The sequence below is a fragment of the Microchirus variegatus genome (assembly GCF_963457635.1).
Source record: "Microchirus variegatus genome assembly, chromosome: 4".
NCBI classification, from domain to species: Eukaryota; Metazoa; Chordata; class Actinopteri; order Pleuronectiformes; family Soleidae; genus Microchirus; species Microchirus variegatus.
Window position 1 is genome coordinate 10,357,442 of NC_139805.1, and position 22,900 is coordinate 10,380,341.

The 22,900-nt window shown below is 39.7% G+C and overlaps 1 protein-coding gene across 1 annotated transcript; it reads right to left on the reverse strand.

The window, feature by feature from the left end:
* Positions 1–302: 302 nt before the first annotated feature.
* slc5a5 (solute carrier family 5 member 5) lies at positions 303–12,268 on the reverse strand (the record flags this gene model as incomplete). The annotated part of the gene is made up of 16 exons (XM_083887782.1): positions 303–359; positions 644–730; positions 1,345–1,430; positions 1,607–1,704; positions 1,833–2,032; positions 4,169–4,255; positions 4,438–4,508; positions 5,343–5,455; positions 6,022–6,110; positions 7,053–7,182; positions 8,072–8,212; positions 8,885–9,039; positions 10,461–10,528; positions 10,779–10,830; positions 10,961–11,026; positions 11,903–12,268. 16 exons carry the CDS (start codon positions 12,266–12,268, stop codon positions 303–305), a joined length of 1,866 nt encoding a protein of 621 aa, XP_083743908.1.
* Positions 12,269–22,900: the final 10,632 nt, after the last annotated feature.

Here is a 22,900-nt window from a genome sequence, read left to right on the forward strand (position 1 = left end):
GTGTGTCTTGTACAGATATGGAACATACCACAAATAAAGTCCAGATGAAAGAGCTGAAAGGAATTCAAATAACATTCCTATAAAATTGAAAACTCTGTATGTTCCTCAGCACAAAAATAAAAAGCTCTGTGCGACCAAAAACCACCACCAGCATTTGTAAAAAGTGCCAAATATCAACTATCATCATACATGACTCCTCTACCTATAACCTTAAAAACGTCAGATATTTGAGTGTTTATCAGAGAAATAAATGTGTAAACACTACCAGCATACTGTACGTGCTGTTTGGAATAACATTTAGTTCAGTTGTCGATGATTTTCAGCAGTGATATCTCATCCCATCGTCTTTTTCCAGGGTCCTCAAAGGCACAAGACATGGATGGTCTGTTGCCTCATGTCGCTGAGAAAAAAAAAAGCATTTCAACAATGTTTTCTAAATGACAAAGAAAACTGTTGGATGAAGAAGTTTGGAATCTGAATCCTCATTTTATACTGTCAGACTGTATTACCATGTTCTTCTACACTCTGCAGGTGAGCCAACACTAAATGAAAGTTGAGTGCATTGTATTTGCCGCAACAGTGATCACAACCTTCACGCTGATATCGATCTCTTTAAAAAAAATAAAAATAAAAATGTCTTTACCTGATTGTCCAGGCTTACTGGTGGCTGCAGCGTATCCCAGCATGCATTGTGCAGAAGACAGGGAAACATTCTTGACATTGTTCCAATCTTGTAGAGCAAACACACACAGCAAGCACATTTATATGAATTCATAGTGTGCACAATGTCTTTTAAAAAAAAGCATACATTTGAAATAAAAGCACATGTCCATTACATTCAAACCACTGTCAAATGAATAACAACAGGTTCACATGAACAACTGCACACAGGAAGTAAAACCAGATGACTGCAAACAGGTTGGAGAATGACAGCGAGGTTAAAGGTTAAGTGAATTCTGCCCTCATCCTGCCACTGTACACACAAAGCTGTTTTCAGAGGACGTACATACTGTAGCATAATAATGTTCCAGCACGGAGAAGGGAGAACAATAACATCAGCAACTGCAGCTCTACACTGTGTATTTAACATTCTGAATCCATGACTGTGTAAACGAGTATAAATTAATGAAACGCAATGAAATGCAAACTCCATATCAACTCCAGGTTCACCCAGGTTTCAGTTCATCCTTTTAATTTATTTTTTATTTTTACTTCAAAACCACATAATGTAATACAGTAAACATGGATCTAAAACCTTAAATGCCACTGCCACTTGTGCTTACTTATTACAAGGTTCCTTTTTGAGGTATATCCTAAGTCAAAGGCTTTAAATGTGGCACTTACTCTGCGCTCTGAAGGGACATCCACCTGCTTATTATTCAGGTCCCACCACAGTAAACCCTCTTTAATCTGATCCCTCTTTGTTGGTCCTAGAAAGAAAAAAACCCCACCATTTATTCAGTAATATGTAATACAATTTAATAAACAGTAATAATGTCTAGATGACCTTGATCTCTTGAGAAGTTAAGAACTTCTTAACTTAAGTTCAAACAGAATGGGTAACGTAGTTGGGAATCAGCAGTTTTCACTTCAGTCAAACTCTTACCTGTTGCATAACTCACTATCAGCCCCACAAGTATGACAGTACTGGTCGCCATAGCACCAAAGTAAAGGTAGGATATGGAGTAAAAGCTATGTAGGCCCCTAGTTTGGCAAAAAGAAGAGAGATAAAAGTTTACAACGACAACAGAGCTGCAGAACAAACACGACTTGACAGGAAACAGTGAAACGCATTACTATCTTAATAAGTGCATGCCATTAAACTCACTGACCTGTAGCCATTGGGGTGAAGGGGTATGGATATGTAGTGCTCGTCCTGGTGAGGGCTGTTCAGGGTTATATTGTCAGGTTGACACTGGCCTGCATAGCTGGGTAAGACACCCATAGTCTCTTCACTGGGTGGGTAGAGTGATGAACCAACACCCAACCACACAGAGACACAGAAGCCGGATATTATTCCTGAGAATGCTCCCTGAAAGACGGATAAAAAAGAAAAACAGTAAAACCAGCATCTCTGTCTGAACCAGCAGTCATGTAGCTCCTGTGTGGAACTTCTGTTACCTCTTGTGAACTTTTAAGTAATTACAAAACACTTTTAAAACTCCCTCTTCTACCCCTCGTCTCTCACACATTTCATTAATTTCCTGAAGACTTATTCTAACCTTAACCATAATTACTACTGGCCTAATCCTAACCAAATCTTAACCTCAGCCTAACTTTAAACCTTGAAATGAAGTAATTCATATAATTGCGACTTGACATTTTTGTCCCCATGAGGAAGTCCCCGTTTATTAAACATTAATGTCTGACTCCGTCTCCATAGGTGGCGCTGTATCGCTCTATAAGCTAGTGCGTACTGAATCAGTTTCAGAAAAATGAACAGCACCTGGCGATATGGATGTTGAGATGAATGGTGGCATGGTTCTGTATGTTTCGTAGCCGCGACATGAAGAAAACCAAATTGTTATCTTAGTCAGACTAAAATGTAAACGCACTGTCCTCAGTGTATCAGAATGCAGATGTTAAGTGTCAATTGTAACGTCAAAATAATAATAAATCTGAACTTCCATGTTTACACAGCACTTCTCTTTCAGGTGGATGCCGCTGCAGAGCCGCATAAATTCAGCTGAATTCAGCACGAGCAGGAGAGGAAGTAGGAAAATAAACTTCCCATTTACTTTTCCAGAATAAAAGCTCCCCTGTTGACGTCTTATTTCACTTGACTTCATCACAGAAAGAGTCCTTGTGAGCTCAGTGCGCTCCTGTTTATACGGTCGGTAGAAAAACTGCTCCGTTTGTTGTGTTTACAACATTTGCAGAGTATTTCTGTGCAAGAGGAACCATCAAAAAACATTGTCTCGAGATTCATTCTCGAGCACATGTCCATTCTGCCCAGCAACAGGGAATACTATTTTCTGATTGGCTGATCGGTCGCAAATTCAAGACAGCTATTTGAGTGATTGATATTATTTTATTTGAAAGGAGCCATCCATGTTCAATTAAAAACATAAATGTCACCATTTGATGCATTGCACCAGAGTTAAGCCCAATGTATACTTCTGCGTAAAGTGCTCTACGTCGGTTACGGAGACCCCTCTACGTCGGCTACACAAAATATTTTTTAAGTGTCCGTCACTCCGACAAGGGACAACGGAGACAGAAAGGGCTGCGATAGGTCCTCAGGACAGGCCGAGATAACGCTGCTCTGTGCCGGCCACCGCGCGCACCGAGGGTCCACAGAGGCGGAGCTGGTCACCGCTGGCAACGTCGCTGCCAAACTATAAATACGTAATTTCTTAATGCGCAAACCACATGTTTAGACTCTAAATGGCTAATTTCTCGCCTCAAATGATCTTAAAACTGCATTCCGGGACACAGAAAATATTTATTTCAGGTGAGAAATAACTGTTTCAATGTTATTCAGCTGCAACAACAACAGTCTTTCTCTCTTGGACGCCATTGCTCACTGTAGCAAGAAGCACAACTTTGCGTAGCGCCCCCTACTGATCGGGCAGAAAAATGCAGTGCGTATCCGGTACCACGACAGAAAAGTATGAAGGCTCGAGGGGTCTCCGTGGTTACGCAGTTAGATAACACATTACGCAGTCAGAGAAGTATAATGTGGCCTTTAGCCTTAGGCTAATTTACATCTGCAGTCCCGAGAATGAACTACGCAGAGCAAACTGCCATTGCGTTATTGATTCAGTGACTTTAATCACTTGCGTGAGAAATGATGCGTGGCGTGTGAGAGTGTGAGCTTATTGAAATGCATGTCTCATGCAGCTCTAAGCTGCCACTGTGCTTGAGCTTGCTCAATGAGTAACAGCAAACGTGAAATGTTGAACTTGAACTTTTTTTTTTTTCAAATAAAACAACTTTATCTTTGTTATGACATATGACATCTGACACAGCATCACATAAATCAGACATGTCAGACAGTAAAATCAGTCGGACAAATTCCTCTCGCTGATCTCCAGACAAACTACTTGGCAGGACAATAAACAGCTGCTGGGGAGGATGTGACTCCTGCTCATACAACCATCATGTAGCTGAACACAGGTTAAACCATAAAACAAATGCTTGGCTGGCACCAAATAATTATACTCACCAGCCTGTTTGCTGCCGGAACAAACATTCCCAAAATAAATACTCCTAGTAAAGGACCGCTGACCACACCCATGACAATAAATGAGCCCTGAGGGGTAAAAGAATCATAGATGTTACAGAGTAAATGAGGTACAGTGGTATTAACAGTCCATTTGTATTCATCAGTTACATTTTTTAGATTGTGCTGCCTTAATAAACTTGTGAAGTGCTTCATCTTTAGATTAAACTGGGTTTAAATGATGGATTATGCGTGATATGACACGGTTATACCTGCAGTACTCCCCATTCCAGCAGCGAGGAGAGGACAGCCACAGTGATACAACCGACTCCATACATGAGAGCTTGGTGAAAAGAAGAGTAAACAACTGTGTAAAACAGCTTTAAATGAGCATTCTTACAACCTTCTGCCTCACAAGATACCAGCAAACAAACACTCTGCACATACTAGAGTACTGATGACATCAGTAATTATAGAAGGCTTTATTCTTGGTAATATACTTGAGTTTAAGTTTGGTTCAGTCAGACAGAAAAAATAAGTGATTTTAATTAACTGAACATCAGTGGTGATTGCTCTAAGACAGCAAAAGAAGCTCCTTTAAAATGTGGTCAGATATGTACTGTGTTGTATTAACATTTCAACTCTAACCATGTGCTAGAACGTGTCACTAGTTTGTTTAGAATTACTGTTTGTTTGTGTGGTCTTTCTTCTTCCTTCTGTTTGCTGGATTTCCTTATTTATTATTTGTTGTTTCCCCTTCTCTATGGCCCACCTAGGATAATGGCACCTACCTTATTTTGACTGACTGAACAAAACTTATGCTAAAGTCTTTGGTTTTCTCAGAAGCTCAGAATTCAGGTTCACAAGTTCTGCTTGACATACAGGGAGTATTATCGCTCAATAGTGGCGGAAGTTCAAAGCGTTGAGCTGAAGGCAACTCTCTGGATTTACTTCCAAAAAAAGCTTGTTCTTTGGCTAAAAAAAAGCCCTCCGACAAAGAGAGAAGGCATATCTATGATGTGACCTGCTGGAATAGGCACAATATCCCACTGGAATGAGCGGTTTTGACTTACATGTTAATTGTGAAAATGTGATGTGGTGGTAGATGCAATGACAAAGCTTACACCACATTCTGTCATCTTATCTTGGTGGATGTTGTCAATGAAAATGAACTTACACAGTCCTTTGGAGAGAAGAATCAGTTTCTTCTGGGACATGTGGACCAGATGAGGTCGCAGCAGATCCTCCATCGTTACTGCTGCCATGGCGTTGATGCTCGTGGAGACCGTGCTATCAAAAAGACATTTTGTTTTAGAATGCTCATGACTGACCATGTTTATATACTTTAAATGAATTCTGTGGAGTTGGGCGAGCTGCTCAAATGTATGTCTTGAGGGTTGATACTGCACTGAGGATACACAAAATACAACTTTGAAAGTTGATTATTCGATAACAACAACAATCTAAACCAGCAATGAATATATGCTGCTAATTGTTATGGATTATATTATGTTTTAACAGGGCCATTATTGTCCAAAATCCATTACAAAACACATCATTGATCAACACTGTCAAACTACAGAGAGGACTCATCACATGTCACCCAGTGTTTTTCTCAACAACAGTGGAATATAGTTGGGTTTTGATGTGCAAAGGCAATACTTGGTCATTTGATACAATTATATTTGGTTTTCTTTTTTTTTTATCAGATTGGCAGACATTGACAGACAATGAGAAACCCACAAAGGATAGGACTGATATGATAGTATAGTACACATGATTGTTAAGTATTAACTCATTATTGAGGAAAGCTGTGATCATTTTAGTTAGCTTTAGAGAAGAGACGATTCACATACCTCAGAGTCCCACCGTATGCACAGGCAAGGAAAAGGCCTGGAAAACCTGGGTGATTCTTGAATATGTCCAACACAAAGTATGGCATGTACTGTATTCAACGAGTCCAAGGGGAAAAAGTAATATCAGTGTTTGAAACAAAAGCGGAAATGATTGACAAAAATATTATTTTCTTAAAGACCGCGTAAAACGACAACAAATATCTCTTCTGACTTTGTCACACCACGGGAAAATGTGTTACTAACTACCTTGCCAAATTGTAATGATTAAAAAATTGCTAAGTGCTTTAAAAAAGTTGGTTTCAGGTCATGTATTAATTGAAGTATCTTTTACACTTTAACACAGCAAATATGTTTACTATAAGTCTATGTTCACATACTCTGTAACTGGGGTTTACAACGCCCTACATTTACGTTTACGACGGAAGCCTGCAGAGTTTATCTGAACATTGCCTGCTTGGATCGTCGTCTGACCATAAAAAGTGGATGTTTAGATTAGGCATTTGTCCTTTGATGTGCTAGAGTATGAGGGTCGAATAAAGGGCATAGGATGATGTATATAAGGAGGAGCAGGTAACCTTTATTAAGTGTGGTTTCGCTCAGGGAGAGTTGGAGCTTTTTGAGAATTTGGCTGAAGCGTTCCCAAGTAAGCTGCATCGCTCAGAATTGACACTTGACTTGTAACAGAATAATATATGTTCTGAAGAAAAAGGAAGCCTGACTAAATGACATAATGTAGGAGCACAGGTCTAATTAACCATGGCTCCAGGGCATCATCTGAACAGGTTGGAGAGAAACTGTTTCTAGTCTTTACTTGTACATAATTATTCACTCCACTATTTTATGACATATGCAATATCATATGTGAAGAAACCAAACTCTGCATTGCTTTACATGGTCTTTAACCTGAATAGAAACATATGGGGGAAACAAAATCAACACATGCAATGGCTTTCACAGTCTGCGTCTAATAAAACACACACAACTCTGTTCATGAATCAGTTAGAATAATCTTTTTGGAGTGTCACAAATACCAGATCAGGAGCAGATATTTTCCCAGATTTTAGGGGATCGCAGTGGATGTAATATGCAAACATGACGATGCCACAGGTCGCTGCAGAGGTCACAATGAGGCAAAGACCCACTTGGTTCACAAACAGCGCTCTGCAATTGAAAGCACATAATTATAAGCGTTAATTTCAGATGTTGTGCTTTTCTATTTCTATTTCTATTACCTGGTATGGAGGACACTTCAAATTCAGATTTACTGGGTAACGGTTCTAAAACAAATAAGTATATAATTTCAAGCAATGTCAAACCTGATCCAGGAAAAACATTAATGAAATCATCAAAGATCAAGTCAAATATTTTCTCCAATCTTGATGGAATATCTTAATACCGTTTAATAGAAAACATATTTAAAGGTAATTAAACTATTTGTGGGCTAAACACAAAAAGACATGGAAAGGTGGTCGGTGTTGACATTGGATTTCAGCTCCAGAATTGAAATCAGGATGATGAAAGTACTACAGAGAATCATACATCTGTTTCAGTCGTTACCAAATCGCAAATTAAAGAGTGGGACAAAAAAATCTCACGCTTCATGTTTTTTTTTGGGAGGGGATACCCAGGATAAAACACAACCCTACAGATTCCCAAAGCCAAAGGTGGTTTTACCACATCTTCCCCTGAATAAAGTGACTGCAACATTATGTAAGGCATATACAAATAACACTGAGAAAGTGATTTCAATAATACATTATGGTCTAGTAAAGAACAGAGGAACCCCCAGTCACAAGGTATAGTGAAGGCTCTCTGTGGGCTGTGCTTGTTTGATGACAGTTTAGGTGTGTCAGTTTGTTTTTAAACTTGTGATGATTCTCTGAGTTCCAATCACTTACCTTCTATCAATATGAGTCAGGTGCTTCTAAGATGAAAGGCAAATACAAATCTCCATTTTGATATCAGCCGACACGCACTGGCCACTTTATTAGGCATGTAAAACAACTATATACTATATAGAAATATGAATGGAAAACAGATTTCTACTCACTTCTGAGCTTCTCTCTCTGTTCTGCAGGAGATGTAGCGCTGCACTTGAGCCTGGTTTACACCGTACATGGACAGCCACACCAATGCACCGCCAACAGAGAGGCTCCAGAAGGTGTAGCGCCGCTGTGGGTTCAGGTCAAAACTGGGGGCAGAATATCATTGTAAAAATCATTGACACTTAACCAATACATTTAGAATCCAGCCATTTTCGACCACTTTGTCGAGGGGGGGGGGGGTCTGTGTCAATCTCAGCTGACATAGTACACCCTGGACAGTCACATTTGAAATCATACTTTATATTTTGTGATTGACAGATATAAAGTTGTCACTAATAATTGCTTAAATTACAACAAAAAATCGTGTGAAGAAAGAAATATATACCTCTTACAGGCTTTTTTCTGTACATTTTGACCACCCCGACACACTCTTAAATAAGGGTTCCAAAAGGGTCCTTCTACAAGGGCTGAGGTTCTACCTGGAACTATTTACTTCTGAAAACACTAATGGTTCCAGTAAGAACCATTTTGTGCCAGAGAACTCTTTATAACCCCTTTCCAGAATAAAGAGCTAAAAAGGGTTCTTGGTGGCTCAGATTTGAACTGAGGTGTAGTTGTAAGATCAAAAAAAATCTGACTTGTAGATTTGACTTAGAACCATTATAAAAAATGTGTTAAAACTTCTGTTTCTGGGTTTGTTCATTTATGTAGGAAAAACAATTACAAAGCAAGCATTAGGAAGACTGTCCACCATCAGCAGGAAATTACTTTACACATAATGTGTTCAAAGAATGTTTATCAAGTCTAAGTGTATTTACTCATTAAAATTAATGCGTGATCCATTCCTTGCAGTTTCAAGCACCATGGCAGGACCACCAACCAGAAGTGTGCCATGGATTAAAATAGCCACAAAGCCGGACAACATCACAACGATCTGGAAGACGTCCGTCCAGATCACAGCTTTCACTCCACCCTGATAAACACAGAAGAAAGAAGAGATGCACAAACAGAGACACAAAGGGCCTGATTTACTTTGCTTTGCACATGCAAAAACGCGTGCAAACTGGATTGCGGGCAAAATAGCACTCGCAATCCATTTAGCGGTCCTGCCTTAATGAATATAAAATGTGGGGCCTTTACACGCAATTCTGCGTGTGCTGGGAGGAGAAAATGTAAATATGTCATTTTAGCATGGGCAATGTGATTTATCAAACTTGAAACTGATTGCGGTGCTTATTTTTGCATCTATAATTAGCACGTTAGAACGCTAGGTCTTAACTGGCACAGCCGTGCGCACAAATGGCTGCGGTTATGCACATACTTCTGCACCCAGCTGGAGGAGGTGAATGAATGTTTTCGCCGGCGTTTGTTTGTTTGTTTGTCTGTTAGCAAGATAACTCGAAAAAGTCTTTGGATTTGGCTGAAATGTTAACAAATGATCAAATTTTGGGTGTGATCACTGGATACAACACTAATTTTCTGACCATAATGTGATCGCTGGTTGCAACTCCCGCTGTCTGACCCAGGCGCGCCGGCAGAGTGTATTTTGTAGGCACTTAGCTGCCTTGGCGGAGGTCTGTGCTCTCCGAGTGCTTCTCTCGTTTCTTATTTGGTATCTGAATAAACTAAATATAGATATCCAGAGGAGAAATGCGTGTTTGACTGTAATAGACTTACCTTGGTCTACAGTTTGTGGTTCAAGGAGGAGTCGTACCCATGTTCCTTTTTTTTGTTCCCCGTTTTTCCTTAATGGGTCCAGCTCCAACCTGGTCTACTCTCGGTGCTACCCTACCCTAAAGCTCACCGCACGTCACTGGCTGTACTTTCGGTTCAGTGGCTTCAAATTTAATTTTGCGCTTCCGTTGAGCCTGCTCTTTCACTTTCTCCATGTTGACAACCCTTGACTAGCGCAAAATCCTCATTTAAATAGGGTGGTCTTAAACACTTTTGCGCCTGTAGTCAATTACGGCAGCAATCTAAGTAGGTCACAAACCAGCAGCAGGCGCAATGTTTAAGCTTGCTCACGCAATTTAGCGCATTCTATTTGGGATCAGTAAATCAGGCCCTTAGACTTTTTTTTGAGACACCATGGTGGACAGGTCTTGCTATACTTTTTCCAACATAAGATGTCAGTCGAAATGTCTATTTGTCCTCTTTTAAAACACAGAAATGTCAAGTTATGCGCGTTCTGTCAGCATCAGGTGGATCATTCAGATCATCAGGTGGATCAGCATTTGGATCTGGTTCATTTTGGAGAAAAGCCTCTCTAAATGCTGCAAGATGTCAAATGAAGGCTTTTGATGGCCCTTAACAAATTGTACATATTTTAAAACACATGTGATACAGAGAGTGGTATGTTGAACTTTAGTGTGTTAATTAAAACCTTGTTCTCACCATTGTGGTGTACAGGGTGCAAATGGCCCCAGTAGAAATCAAAGACGCCCATATGTTGAGTCCAGTAGCTAAAATACAACAAACAAAAAACAGGGGTGCTGTTGAAGTTGTAACACCTTTAAAGTCAAAAGCAATACGCAATTTGCATGCAATGCAATTCAATCTTATGGGAGTATTGAATAAAGTTAAAATTAGCCTCAGTTTTCATAATGCTCCGTGTCATGTCAGGTCTTGGTGTTGGGTGTTATATTATCAAACCACCAAATGAAAAAAATCCCATTATTCCATGCACAGTGAGACATCAATGTTGTCTCTTACCCTGGTTCAGTATCAAGGCAGGTGCATAGATAACAATCCCTGTGTACAGCAGCTGAGAAACAGCGAAACAGAGAGAGAGAGAGCAAAGTGACAAAGTACAGGCTGAAAAAGTACATTCTGAATACACCAATACAATTTTTACTTTAGAAAGTTTGGGAGAATGTGAAATGTGACATTTTTACCGTTGCCGCAAGAAACTGGAAACTCCCCAACAGCTGCAGGCCTCGGCCAAATCTCAGCTTCAGATACTGTGACAGACAGACAGACGGCAGGAGTTTATAACACATCACGGTATCTCGCTCATCCTTCCTCACCTCATATTTCTATCCTATTTGATGAGCCACAGGTGCCACTTTCCCCCTCACCCCAGAAAATCCTGCTTCTACTTCACCACACAGGTCTGAAGTAGTTACTCTCATAAATGTGTTAACTTTACCCTTAAAAGCCTGGAAATTGTTTAATTTACTGGACTTTTAAATAAGAAAAAAGTTTCTTGTGTTGTTCTGTGTTTGCTTAATATGCAAATATTATTAACCATCCATCCATCCATTATCTACTGATTTATCCTCCACCGGAGGGTCACGGAGGGGGGTGCTGTGCCAATCTCAGCTGACATAGGGCGATAGGCGGGGTACACCCTGGACAGTTTGCCTGTCCATCGCAGGGCCACATAAAGAGACACTCACACCTACAGTCAATTTAGAGTGACCAATTCACCTGATACCCAAATCTGCATGTTTTTGGACTGTGGGAGGAAGGCGGAGAACCCGGAGAAAACCCACGCACACACAAGGAGAACATGCAAACTCCATGCAGAAAGGCCCTGGCTCCAACCAGGGCTTGAACCCGGGTCTTCTTGATGCAAAGGCAAGAGCGATAGCCACTACGCCAACCGTGTGGCCCCTATTATTAACCAATTATCCAGAGACTTAATGACATTTAATACCTTGAATAAGGTATTAACAAATTGATAGCCCTTCATCATTTTTCATAACAATATTACCATTAGTTAACTGTGGTAACTTCATTAATTTAGTGGCATGACCGAGAGAAAACAAGCCATGACAAATGAGAACATCCATTTCTAGCGTCTATAATATTCAGTGTGACAGAGTGACTAGGACCTGATTGGTGCTGGTGATGCCCAGGCGAAAGAACACAGGCAGGAAGAAGTAAGCTGTCAGCAGGGAGTTGATGGTTTGTCCGAGGCACATGTAGAGGAATTTAAAGCCATAGCGAGAAGTCTCAGCTGGGACACCCAGAACCTGGACTGCTGACATGAAACTGGCACAGAGTGACAGCCCAACAGGCACTGCTTGCAAGCTCCGGCCACCAGTGAAGAACTCATCAGCATTTGCCTGCCTCGAACTCTTCTTCAGGGCTTGAAAGAGTCCGATGGCCATAGAGACCAACAGCATGGTGGCAAAGACGGCATAGTCAGCCAGGACAAAGCCTGAAGTGAGTGGTTCACTGGCAGACGACTCCTCCATTATTGTATTTGTTGCAGCCCTTGGCCTTGTAGCACAGGTGGATAGTTCAATTCAGATGGTTGGTGAATCTGTCAGAGTAAATAACAATTAGTAACATGTGATATCTGTAATGGTTTAGACTTGTCCATGTTTATGGAAAGAGGAATTACTATAACAGATATACAGTATGTGACGTCATTCTTTCTACTTTCTATTAGTCAGAATGATGTCACGTTTGCCATTCATGTGTATTGTCTTTAGATCTAGAAGAGATCTCCAGTTTCAGATATCTACAACTTTGTGAAGACTATCTGAAAAGGACAATGTAGATATCTCCAAAATGTATAGAATTAGATTTGTGTTTATATTTTCACATTCCTCATATTAAACAACACGTTTTCAACAGAATGAGCCAGACAAACTTGGGGCCCTTTTCAGAAAGCACATTGAGTGAAAACTCTGAGTCACTCAACACTGAGATGAGGGAAACTCTGGTTTTCAGTTTCAAAAAGCCTCAGCTTAACTCATTTACCCTATATCACTAAGAAGTGCCTTTGGTTTCCTCATCAGACTCACTCAGTCATCATGAAAATGTAGCAGAATAATGAAAATCTGAGGTCTTATTATAAGTGGCCAAACATTTGCACACATATCAGTACAATGATAAATCTCATAAAATGCGTTTCCTTCATTTTATACATTTTTTTTTCAGTGGATGTACGTGATTTTGGCATGTCCCACACACTGCTCTGCCAACAACAGTGTGGTTAAATGATACTTAATCAAACATTTTTGAGCTGCCAATGAAGCTTTTGATCTCTTTCCTGGATTTCTTCTATTTAACAGGTCTACGTCACTTTACCGGTTCTACGTCCCCAACCGTCGTCCTCTATTCATAGATAACTAATTTATGTGCGGTGAATTTTATCACATCAGCCTGAGAAATGTAATGTGTGAGTGTGGGAACTTATTGGAATGCGTCTCATGCAGAATGCAGCTCTAAGCTGCCCCTGGAAATAACACAGCAAGCTGCCGCTGCTGCAATTTGCGCTTGCTGTTACTCAATGATCGCACCCCCAGTGGTGCTCACTTTTTGAGGATTTTCAAAATCATCCATTGGAGGGAGTCAGCTTCAAAATCCAAGTAGAATGCAAAACTATTCATCTATTCTAGAAAATAAACCAAAGAATAAGAAGAATTGAGTTGTCTGCGTCCTTTACCAAATTGACCAAGCATTTTTTCAAGTTTGGGCAGATTTGCGGCAAGAAAATGAACTTGAGCAAGAATTTAAGAAAAATCTTGACATGAACACATTCCCCAACCTGTTGCTTCCTATGATCTATGCTGGTTATTTGTTTAATGATAGAATTGTCTCCTGTAGGCAAATAACCTATGATTAACATCAGCACAAGAAATTAAAATGGTACATCTTCAATAATGCCAATTTGTGCTGTCACCAGCACCCTCTTAACAACAACCAGTAACCTCAACAATAAAAAATGTAGGTATGCAATTCCTCTGACATAATATGTAAATAAAAATTAAAAGCTACACCAGCTTTTTTATTTATTTATTTAACTGCAAACACCCCAACGGTGAATTTTGCATCTGAATTTAAGTGGTACAGTAATGTGAGCTATCTGTAATATGAATAAACGACTGATTGTCTTAGTGAATTAACACTGCAACTAAAATCTTCTTTTTGCAGGTATTAATACACTTGTGTGAGTTGAAATTTGCACATCAGAAAATTAAAAAAAATTTTTTTTTTAAAAATTTAAAAACTCACCACTGTTTCTCCATTCAGCAAAGCTGGTGGCTCTCAGTGAACGGGTTGCATAAGTGTGCACAACCACATGCCGTCTCTATGTCAAGGAGCACCTGTAGTATGCACCACATGATCCTTGAGGAGACTTGTGCTCCACCCCTTTAACTGGTGGACCTGCAGGGATGAAACAAGTAATGGCATACATCCAGATCCTGGTTGTGTTCTGTCCTGGTTGTGTGTAGAGTAAAGTAAAAACAGAAATAGGGGGGAAAAAAACTGAATATCAATACAATAAATTAAGATTTTTCTTTTCTTTTTTTTGTTTCAAAGTACCCTAGGTGTGAAATAATGCCCTATAAAATGACAGACTGTATTATTGTGTAGTCTATTAAAGTATAAAAGTGCCCTATGAAATAATGCCTTGTCATGTTTTATTAATTTCTTGGAACATCGCCCTATAAAATGACAGACGGCATGATTGTGTAACCAGAAAAACTTGATATCGAACAGAATGAGCCAGACAAACTTGGGGCCCTTTTCAGAAAGCACATTGAGTGAAAACTCTGAGTCACTCAACACATGAGATGAGGGAAACTCTGGTTTTCAGTTTCAAAAAGCCTCAGCTTAACTCATTTACCTTATATCACTAAGAAGTGCCTTTGGTGTCCTCATCAGACTCACTCAGTCATCATGAAAATGTAGCAGAATAATGAAAATCTGAGGGCTTATTATAAGTGGCCAAACATTTGCACACATATCAGTACAATGATAAATCTCATAAAATGTGTTTCCTTCATTTTATAAAAAAAATGTTCAGTGGATGTACGTGATTTTGGCATGTCCCACACACTGCTCTGCCAACAACAGTGTGTGTAATAAGTGGTTAAATGATACTTAATCAAACATTTTTTTTACATGGTTTTATTGTCCACAATAAGTTATTTGATAAAACAAGTCATTTTGATCATGTATATTCTATTTTCATAATCATATTGAACATTTCACATAATGTTACACATATTACAACAGCTATTACACACATTTTATAGTAGTACATGCTATACATAGTAAGAATGTACAATATGGAAATGTTTTTGTCGATATCGGTATCAGCAAGCCTAGTTTGATAAGGCAAGCCTAGTTTACAGGGACTGCCAACTAAAGTTTGAATCGTCATCAGTCTATCAGTCTGACACCCGGCCAAATGAAATACAGAGACATTTTATGCCCGCACCACGGAGAAAGACGACGAGGACGACATTTGACCGGCTGAGGATACCGTAGTGCTCAGGGAAGGGAGGGGGGTGAGCAGAGGAGCAGTTCGTTGTTGTAAATTTCAGCCTTTCCTCTAGATGTCACTATAAACTACTTACTTCACCTTTAACCTTCAAGAGGTCACTCTAGCTAATGTTCCTGTTTCATCTGACAAGTCCCCAGCATGTGGAAAGACACCAGATAATCCTGGAAGTCGTTCGAAAGTACGAATCATTTAAGTGAACGAACTGACTGGGATCACTTCATGAACTGATTCTTTCCTTTCTTAGTTCAGATGAGCTCAGCAGTGATCGTGGCAGCCGGGAGTGTAACTGCCGTGTTCTGTGAATCACTCGTGAAGTCGTTTGTCGACGCCGTCACTCACTTGTGAATCTTCGGCAAACGACGCCAGCCAACGTGCGCCGAGCGAGGAGGGAGTGACTAGTAAGAAGAACTGTGTCTGCCGCGCTGCTGTGATTCGTTCGCGCTGTCAGTCACTGACTCATGATTCGCGAATGAACTAACACACAGAGAGCTGGTGAACTGTGGCTGAGGACGTGAATCTCGCAAATGAACTGACACACAGAGAGCTGGAGAACTGTGGCCGAGGACGTGAATCTCGCGAACGAACTGACACACAGAGAGCTGGAGAACTGACTTGAATCTCGTCCGCGCTGTCACTCACTCTATGACTGGCGCGAACGTACTGCACTCAGGGAGGAGGTGAGTCACGTAGCAGGGCACTGGGCTCCTGCTAAGCACTGAACGATTCGATGAATAAATCTTTTGAACGAATCATTTTAATGAACTTATTCAAGTGATTCAGTATACTCAAATGAACTGCCGATCCCATCACTATTGGAGAGTGGTGTGTCATTAATTATGACAATGAACCATACCCAGGTGTCATCATGGATGCAGAAGGGAACAGTGTGAAAGTCAAGTGTATGCAACGCAATGGCATAAACAAATTCCGTTGGCCAAGTCTTTGGGACGACATCTGTTGGTACCATGACTGGCAGGTACTTTGCCTAATACCAGAACCACAGGCTCTGAACAAGCGCTCTACAGATTGAAGCGTCTGCATGGAAGTATGTGGAACAGCAGCTGCAGAACTGAGTCATGTCTCTGCAGAAAGGGAGAGACTGTTTGGAGATGTGTCCAAGTGATCTTTCTGTAATATTCTGTTTTTTCAAATCAACTGTTCTCCACTCCAAATGTTTCTTCTTGTTCTAAAGTTGAATGTTTGACTTTCACTGTGCATAATGATGTGCAGAGTTTAACGCTAGAAGGCCACATTATCTCATTTTGGTCATCAGTAATTAGTGGCTGCTTGTCTGCAGTCTGTTCAACTGGTAATTTCCCCTACATGGGAAAAGGCATTTTGTACGTAATGTTCTTGCATTGTTCCTCGCATTTATGAGGCCATTCAATGACATTTCACAACGTGTCCACCCGATCATGTCACTGTCCACCCTGTTATTTTCATGTTCAATGAAAATAAACAAATTATTTTCACAAGTTAGCAACATCTTTGTGTGATTTCTTTATAAACAAATGAGGGCCAAATAGTATTGTTTGAAAGTTTGACCAGATATCTTTGTTGTTAGACTTTATTTAGAAAATAAAGTGCAATTCTCACAGATTTTATAGAGAAACAAATAGTTAGCCATAATTTCATTATTATCCAAATACTTTTCCCATGAACGAAAATATATTGTTGAGAAAGTGACTAAATACCTTTCTGAAAATGTACATTTTATAATCACTAGGTAATTACAATGTATTTACTCTGCTTTGAAATTGTCCATGACAGGGTGGACATATTTTGAGGTTTGCTTGTAAATTGCCTTCTTGCAGTTAATTTATAAAACGTGTGGGAGCTTGACCAATATGCATTTCTAACAGCATAACATATACTTAATGCAATGAATATGAAGTTCAATGGTAAATCTCAGCTTTTTTGGGGGGAAATGGGGAAGTCTCAAAGGCACCTTATGGTGATATTGAAGTCTGTATAAAATGCTCTAAAATAATTATATTGGATTATTATTATTAAAATGTTGTTAAATTATGAGATAAAGCCTACAGTTCAAGTAACACAAATTGAAATAGAAATTTAAGAGGTATCGGCCTGTAGTTAAACGAGAAAAGCTCTCTTGGATTCTAGACAGTAAAACAACCACAGGAAACGGCAGAGAAACCCAACTGATTCAATCTTAAAATCAACTGAATCCTCTTAAAACCAAGCGAAAATTAGCATAGAAAAAAATCAAATCAGTGACAGAGATCAAGGTTTTATAGACACTGAAAAGAAAACAAGTATAGGGTGAACTCAACAAGCATATGAAAGTTGACTTATTATATTGTTTTTTGCACATTTACACAAAACATGAAAGACATAAAACCAACAAAGCTGGAGCCCTGAGACTTTTGCACTGCACTCCTCATTGACTATACATACACAATCTATGATTGCAATGGATTTAAAAGGCACAGTTTAGACAGTGCATTTATTAATTTTTTAAAAATACGTTTACATTAGCTTTAGTACATTTTAAAGTACTAAAAAAATGGTAAGCTGTTAAGGAGGTAAATACACTGCTTGGATCCAAATGCACAAGATGGGAAGCAAGATGAATGATTCAAGAGCTTTATTTGTTCCTCTTGCAAAATAAACACAGCCTCAGGAGCTCTTTGTCATCATAATAGAAAAAACAAACTTAGCTAAGTTAATATCGAACAGAATAATCCAGACAAACTTGTTATCAAACAGAATGAGCCAGACAAAACCTCAGTTAACCCTGAGATGAGGGAAACTCTGGTTTTTCGGTTTCAAAATGCCAGTTCAGCTCAACTCCTAGTCAGTTACCCTGGCAAAATACTCTGTGAACCTAACCTGATCGCTGGCAGCTTTTCTTCAACTAACTAACTGAGTTTCTCCTGCTCTTAGTTGAAGCCTGCAGACTGAATTCAGTGGCAGAAATTATGGTCTGTCCTTTTCTTGAGGAGCCAATTGATGTTGAGGTGCAGATACTCCTTTGTAGTGTACTACGAGTATACTTAGTGAAGTATACTTGGCTTGTACTGAAAAGTAAGAACACAAGTCTAAGACAAAGTACATTAATATTAAGACACTTACACTTTAATACTAAAGCTAATACTTTAGTATACTTCTTTCTGCCACAAAGTACTAATACTTAGTATATCTTGATCCAAGTACAGAATAAGGTTGTGCTTACATTTAATTTCGCAGAATAACAATTTGGTAGCAGTCAACCCAGTGTTGGGAGTAACGGTGTTTAAGTATAACAGCATTTTTTTTTCAGTAACGGAGTAATCTAATTAATTACTTTTCCTATCGTTGCAACGGCATTACCGATACTGAGAATTTTAAGTGGTGCGTTACTTGAGTTACTACAATCTGGTTGAATGAAGCCGAGTTACTAACTCAGTTACTTTGTGGGAGAAGTCATTTGTAACTATAACTAATTACTTTTTTAAAGGCAGATGCCCAACATTGGTTCAACCTGCTTTTTTGAAACAGGCCCCTGAACAATATGTTTTCTCTCTTCGCATAAACGACGCACTGGCACATGATAGAGGGACTGGGGACACTATAGGGAAGAGGGAATCAAGGGCAGGTGGAGTGCATGAGGGAATTAAGGGAGATGTATCAATGTAGATGAAGTGACAATGCAACAGGAAGACATGAACGCTTACCAAAATAAAAGGGGAAGTGAAAATCAAATCCAACATCAAAAGTGACATGAACTTGACTTTAAACATAAACTAACACAATAATTGACTAAGCAAAGCAAAAACACTAACAGATCTAGCGCCTTGTGACTAGGGATGCACCGATTGCCATTTTTGGGTTTTGACCCAAACGACCCAAGTTTGACCTGCCGATACCGATTTTAGCCGATTCCGATTTCAATTCTTTAAACCACTTTACAGCATACAGAAATATATATATTTTGTATATTTTCTTTATTAGAACATTTTAACATATAAATGCAATCAGTTCACATCCAATATCCAACTAAAAATACAAAAACGAATCACTACCTGTATGTGCAGTTTATTTAAGTTTAAACATATTTCACAACATAGTACCTACACACAAATAAGTAAATTAACTAATGACCAAGAGCGCACATCTCTCTCTCTCTCTCGCTCTCTGTGTGTGTCTCTCTCTCTCCCGCCCCGTGACTCGTGCTCTCTGCTCACACAGGTTTAAATGACAAACAAACAAATGCTGATCAAAAGTTTTGTGCAAGTGATTTAAGGTCCTGACTCTTGTCTTAAATATGACAGGCTTCGTTCAGTGATTGAAACAAATATATAAACATTAATGAAACGTTTACATGCAGAGCGCTCACTCGCAATGCAGTGTAATCAAATACACCGGCATGGCGGTATATTAAAAATTCATATCATAACTGAAAAAAAACGGTATTCGGTGTGAACCGGTATACCGCCCAGCCCTACACTCTACTACAGGTGCGTGTAGCTGCGTGCACGTGTGTTGCTGATGCTGCGCGATGCGGGTGCATTTGATCGGCTTATTAAAATCGGAATATTTCTGTCTGATCGGCCGGTCGCCGATTGCGGCCGATCACGTGAAAATCGGCCGGTTCCGGTCACTGGCCAATTAACCGGTGCATCCCTACTTGTGACATTCCCTCCCCCCGTTCCTGGATAACTGAATAAACTGAACGCACAAGACAGGAGGCAAGACCAATGATTCAAGGGCTTTATTTTTTAAAACAAACAAAGCCTCAGGAGCTCTTCCTCATCTAAGTAAAAAAAACAAACAAAAGCTTATCCCTGAGCCAATATCGAACAGAATAATCCAGAGAAACTTGATATTGAATAGAATAAGTCAGACAAAAGGCAGGTGCAAGTGATTACTTAAGGATCACCAGGTGAAGTGCATGAGGGAATTAGGAGAGATGTAATTCAACAATTCAAATAAGCACTACGCCGTTGTCAGTTGGCTGATGCAGGGCTAGTCCTATTTTGCTGAACAGGGCCACTGAACAGAGACCACCTGAGATGTGAAACATCTGCTGCTGCTCCTGTCAGAAATCCACTGGGCTGCTGTTAGCTGCCATGCTAACTCCCTTCACGGAGAGCATAGAGTTGACCATCAACATTGGCCAGCAGATTTTATCATCGACAACAACATTCCTGGACTACTATGTTCGCATTGCTAGTTTCATTGGCTGAGCTTGTGGATTATTCCATTAGACTGAGGACTTTTTTGTCTGTCTATCTGTTATTGTTCCTTAGGTTGTACCCTGTACACGTTAAATGCACTCTGAAAATTAACACAACTTGATTGTATATAGGGCTGGTCGGTATGACCAAAAATATATATCACGGTATTTTTCAAAATTCGAACGGTTTCACGGTATCCGACGGTATTTTTTTTTTTAATGCATAATCAGGTGTTCACAGCATTTTCTACTGGTTGAGAACAGAATTACTGCAGTAGATTAACTTAGGGTGGTCTATTTTACTGACATGAACGCTTTAGAATAACTCCACACTAGTACAGGTTCACATGGCCCCAGAAAATGATGCTGTTTACAAAGAAGAGCTACTCATGATTCTAATGAACTGAGGAATCGCAATGCAAAGACAATTACAGTCAAAATACAGAACTTTGACTGTGCAAATCAACATCATTTATATACATTCCCTGTGTTACCTGCTGATGTGGCAGGTGCCGACCTTAACTTATAATATTCCAAAACATGCTTACTAGGGCTGTCAAAATTGCTCAAAAATGATATTCGAATATTTCCTCTAAAAACACACAGATATTCGAATATATTCGCATAGTATTTGCAGCCAGACTGTCAGGCGATAACAGCATTACGTCAATAACAGGACGAAATAATACAACGAGACATAACCGCCTGTATATGTAGCTTATTTAAGTTTAATCATATTTACATTTAATCATATTTCCTGCCCTTGCATATAATGCACAGGGCAGGAAGGGCGGGGCCAGTGCCTGCGACTGGCAGGCCCAACCTGGATCGTAACTTCTTTGTTGGGCTTCGGTCCGTGCTGCTAGACGTCGATGGCATAGGCTCCATTTCATCACATTGTGCTCCTCTGTAACTTCTTGCTCTCCTTCACGTATGAGCCTTCTTTCCACCTTCGCCATGGAGTGTTTGTCAGTAAACCTTGTGTAGCATGTGTGGTGGAAGCCAGCGTCCTCGGGAATATCCTCAAACTCTAGATCAAGACCGTGCTTATAGTTCTCAGCCACCACGTTGCGAGAGTCTCCCTTCAAGCCGAGCCCTGTAAGCTTGTCCTGTACGTATTCCATCTTGTATTGGTGAAACCGTCTACCTTTTCGTGGTTCACATAAGCAATATGCACGTAACAATGTTTGTGTCTTGATAATTTCTACTTTTTGTCACTTGAAATGGTGAAAGAAAATAGAATGTCATGACATTTGCTGAGATTCTTGATGCATTTGTTTATGGAATGATGTTTTGCTCAAACCCAGTAGTCCAGTGTCTGAGATTGATCAATCTGAGATTGACTACAATCTCAGATTGAGTATTTCAACTCACAAGAGTCATGGAGTATGGCAGAGTGGTGGTCAATATGCGTGACCAGTACACAGACACTCCTTATTGTCTGGTCAAAAAAATGGCACACCAAAATGTGGACTTTTGTCACTTGTCAATATGCCACAGATGTCACAAATCAAGAGGGAGCATTGACCCAAGCAACAATGTTCTCCCATACCGTATCCCTCTCTTTTGCTGCTGCAGTGGTGTTACACTTCCTTCTAAAACATTCTCAAACTCACTGTAGGAGCACATTAATATTTCCAACTCCAGTGGGGTGAAGAACGTTGCCCTTCGCTAACTAACTCAAATCAGCTGTTCTGAAACCGAAAAAACTCAGAGTTTCCTTTCTCAGAGTAGATCAACTCAGAGTTCAGGGTTAGACTGAGAGTTTGTTGAACCTGCTTTGTGAAAAAGGCCGCAGGACTTTTGTTTTGAAATTGATCCTAATTCTCGCAAATTAAATCCACTTTATTGATAAAGTTTTACTGTTATTTTGGGATAGTTACTCTGTTTTACAAGTTTTTCTTCATGCGTTTATATTTTTGTTCAGTGAATAATGACACCATAGAGAGGTGTCAAGGTAGATGAAGTGTACCTTGTGAAGCAATCGGAAGACATGAACGTTTACCAAAATAAAAGGGGAAGTGAAAATCAAACCCAACACCAAAAGTGACATGAACTTAACGTGACTTTACATCAACATAAACTAACACAAGAACTGACTAAGCAAAGCAAAAACACTAACAGATCTGGCGCTTTGTGACATAAGCAGTGGCAAGAAGTAGAAAAAGTATCAGAAATTATAAGGACATGTAATAAACCCAGGCATTAAAGTGTCTGCTGGTTAGACCAGGTACTTTTCATAGAGCTTTAACAGGAAACAGATAAAACACGAGAGCTGAATGGGGCAACCACAGCTGTAAGCTGGTTCTCGTTTCCTGTACAGAACTACATTCACTTTTATTATAACTATCATTGAATGTGACACAGAAACAATCACGTTATGGGGTGAGGTGATCAGATGTAGAT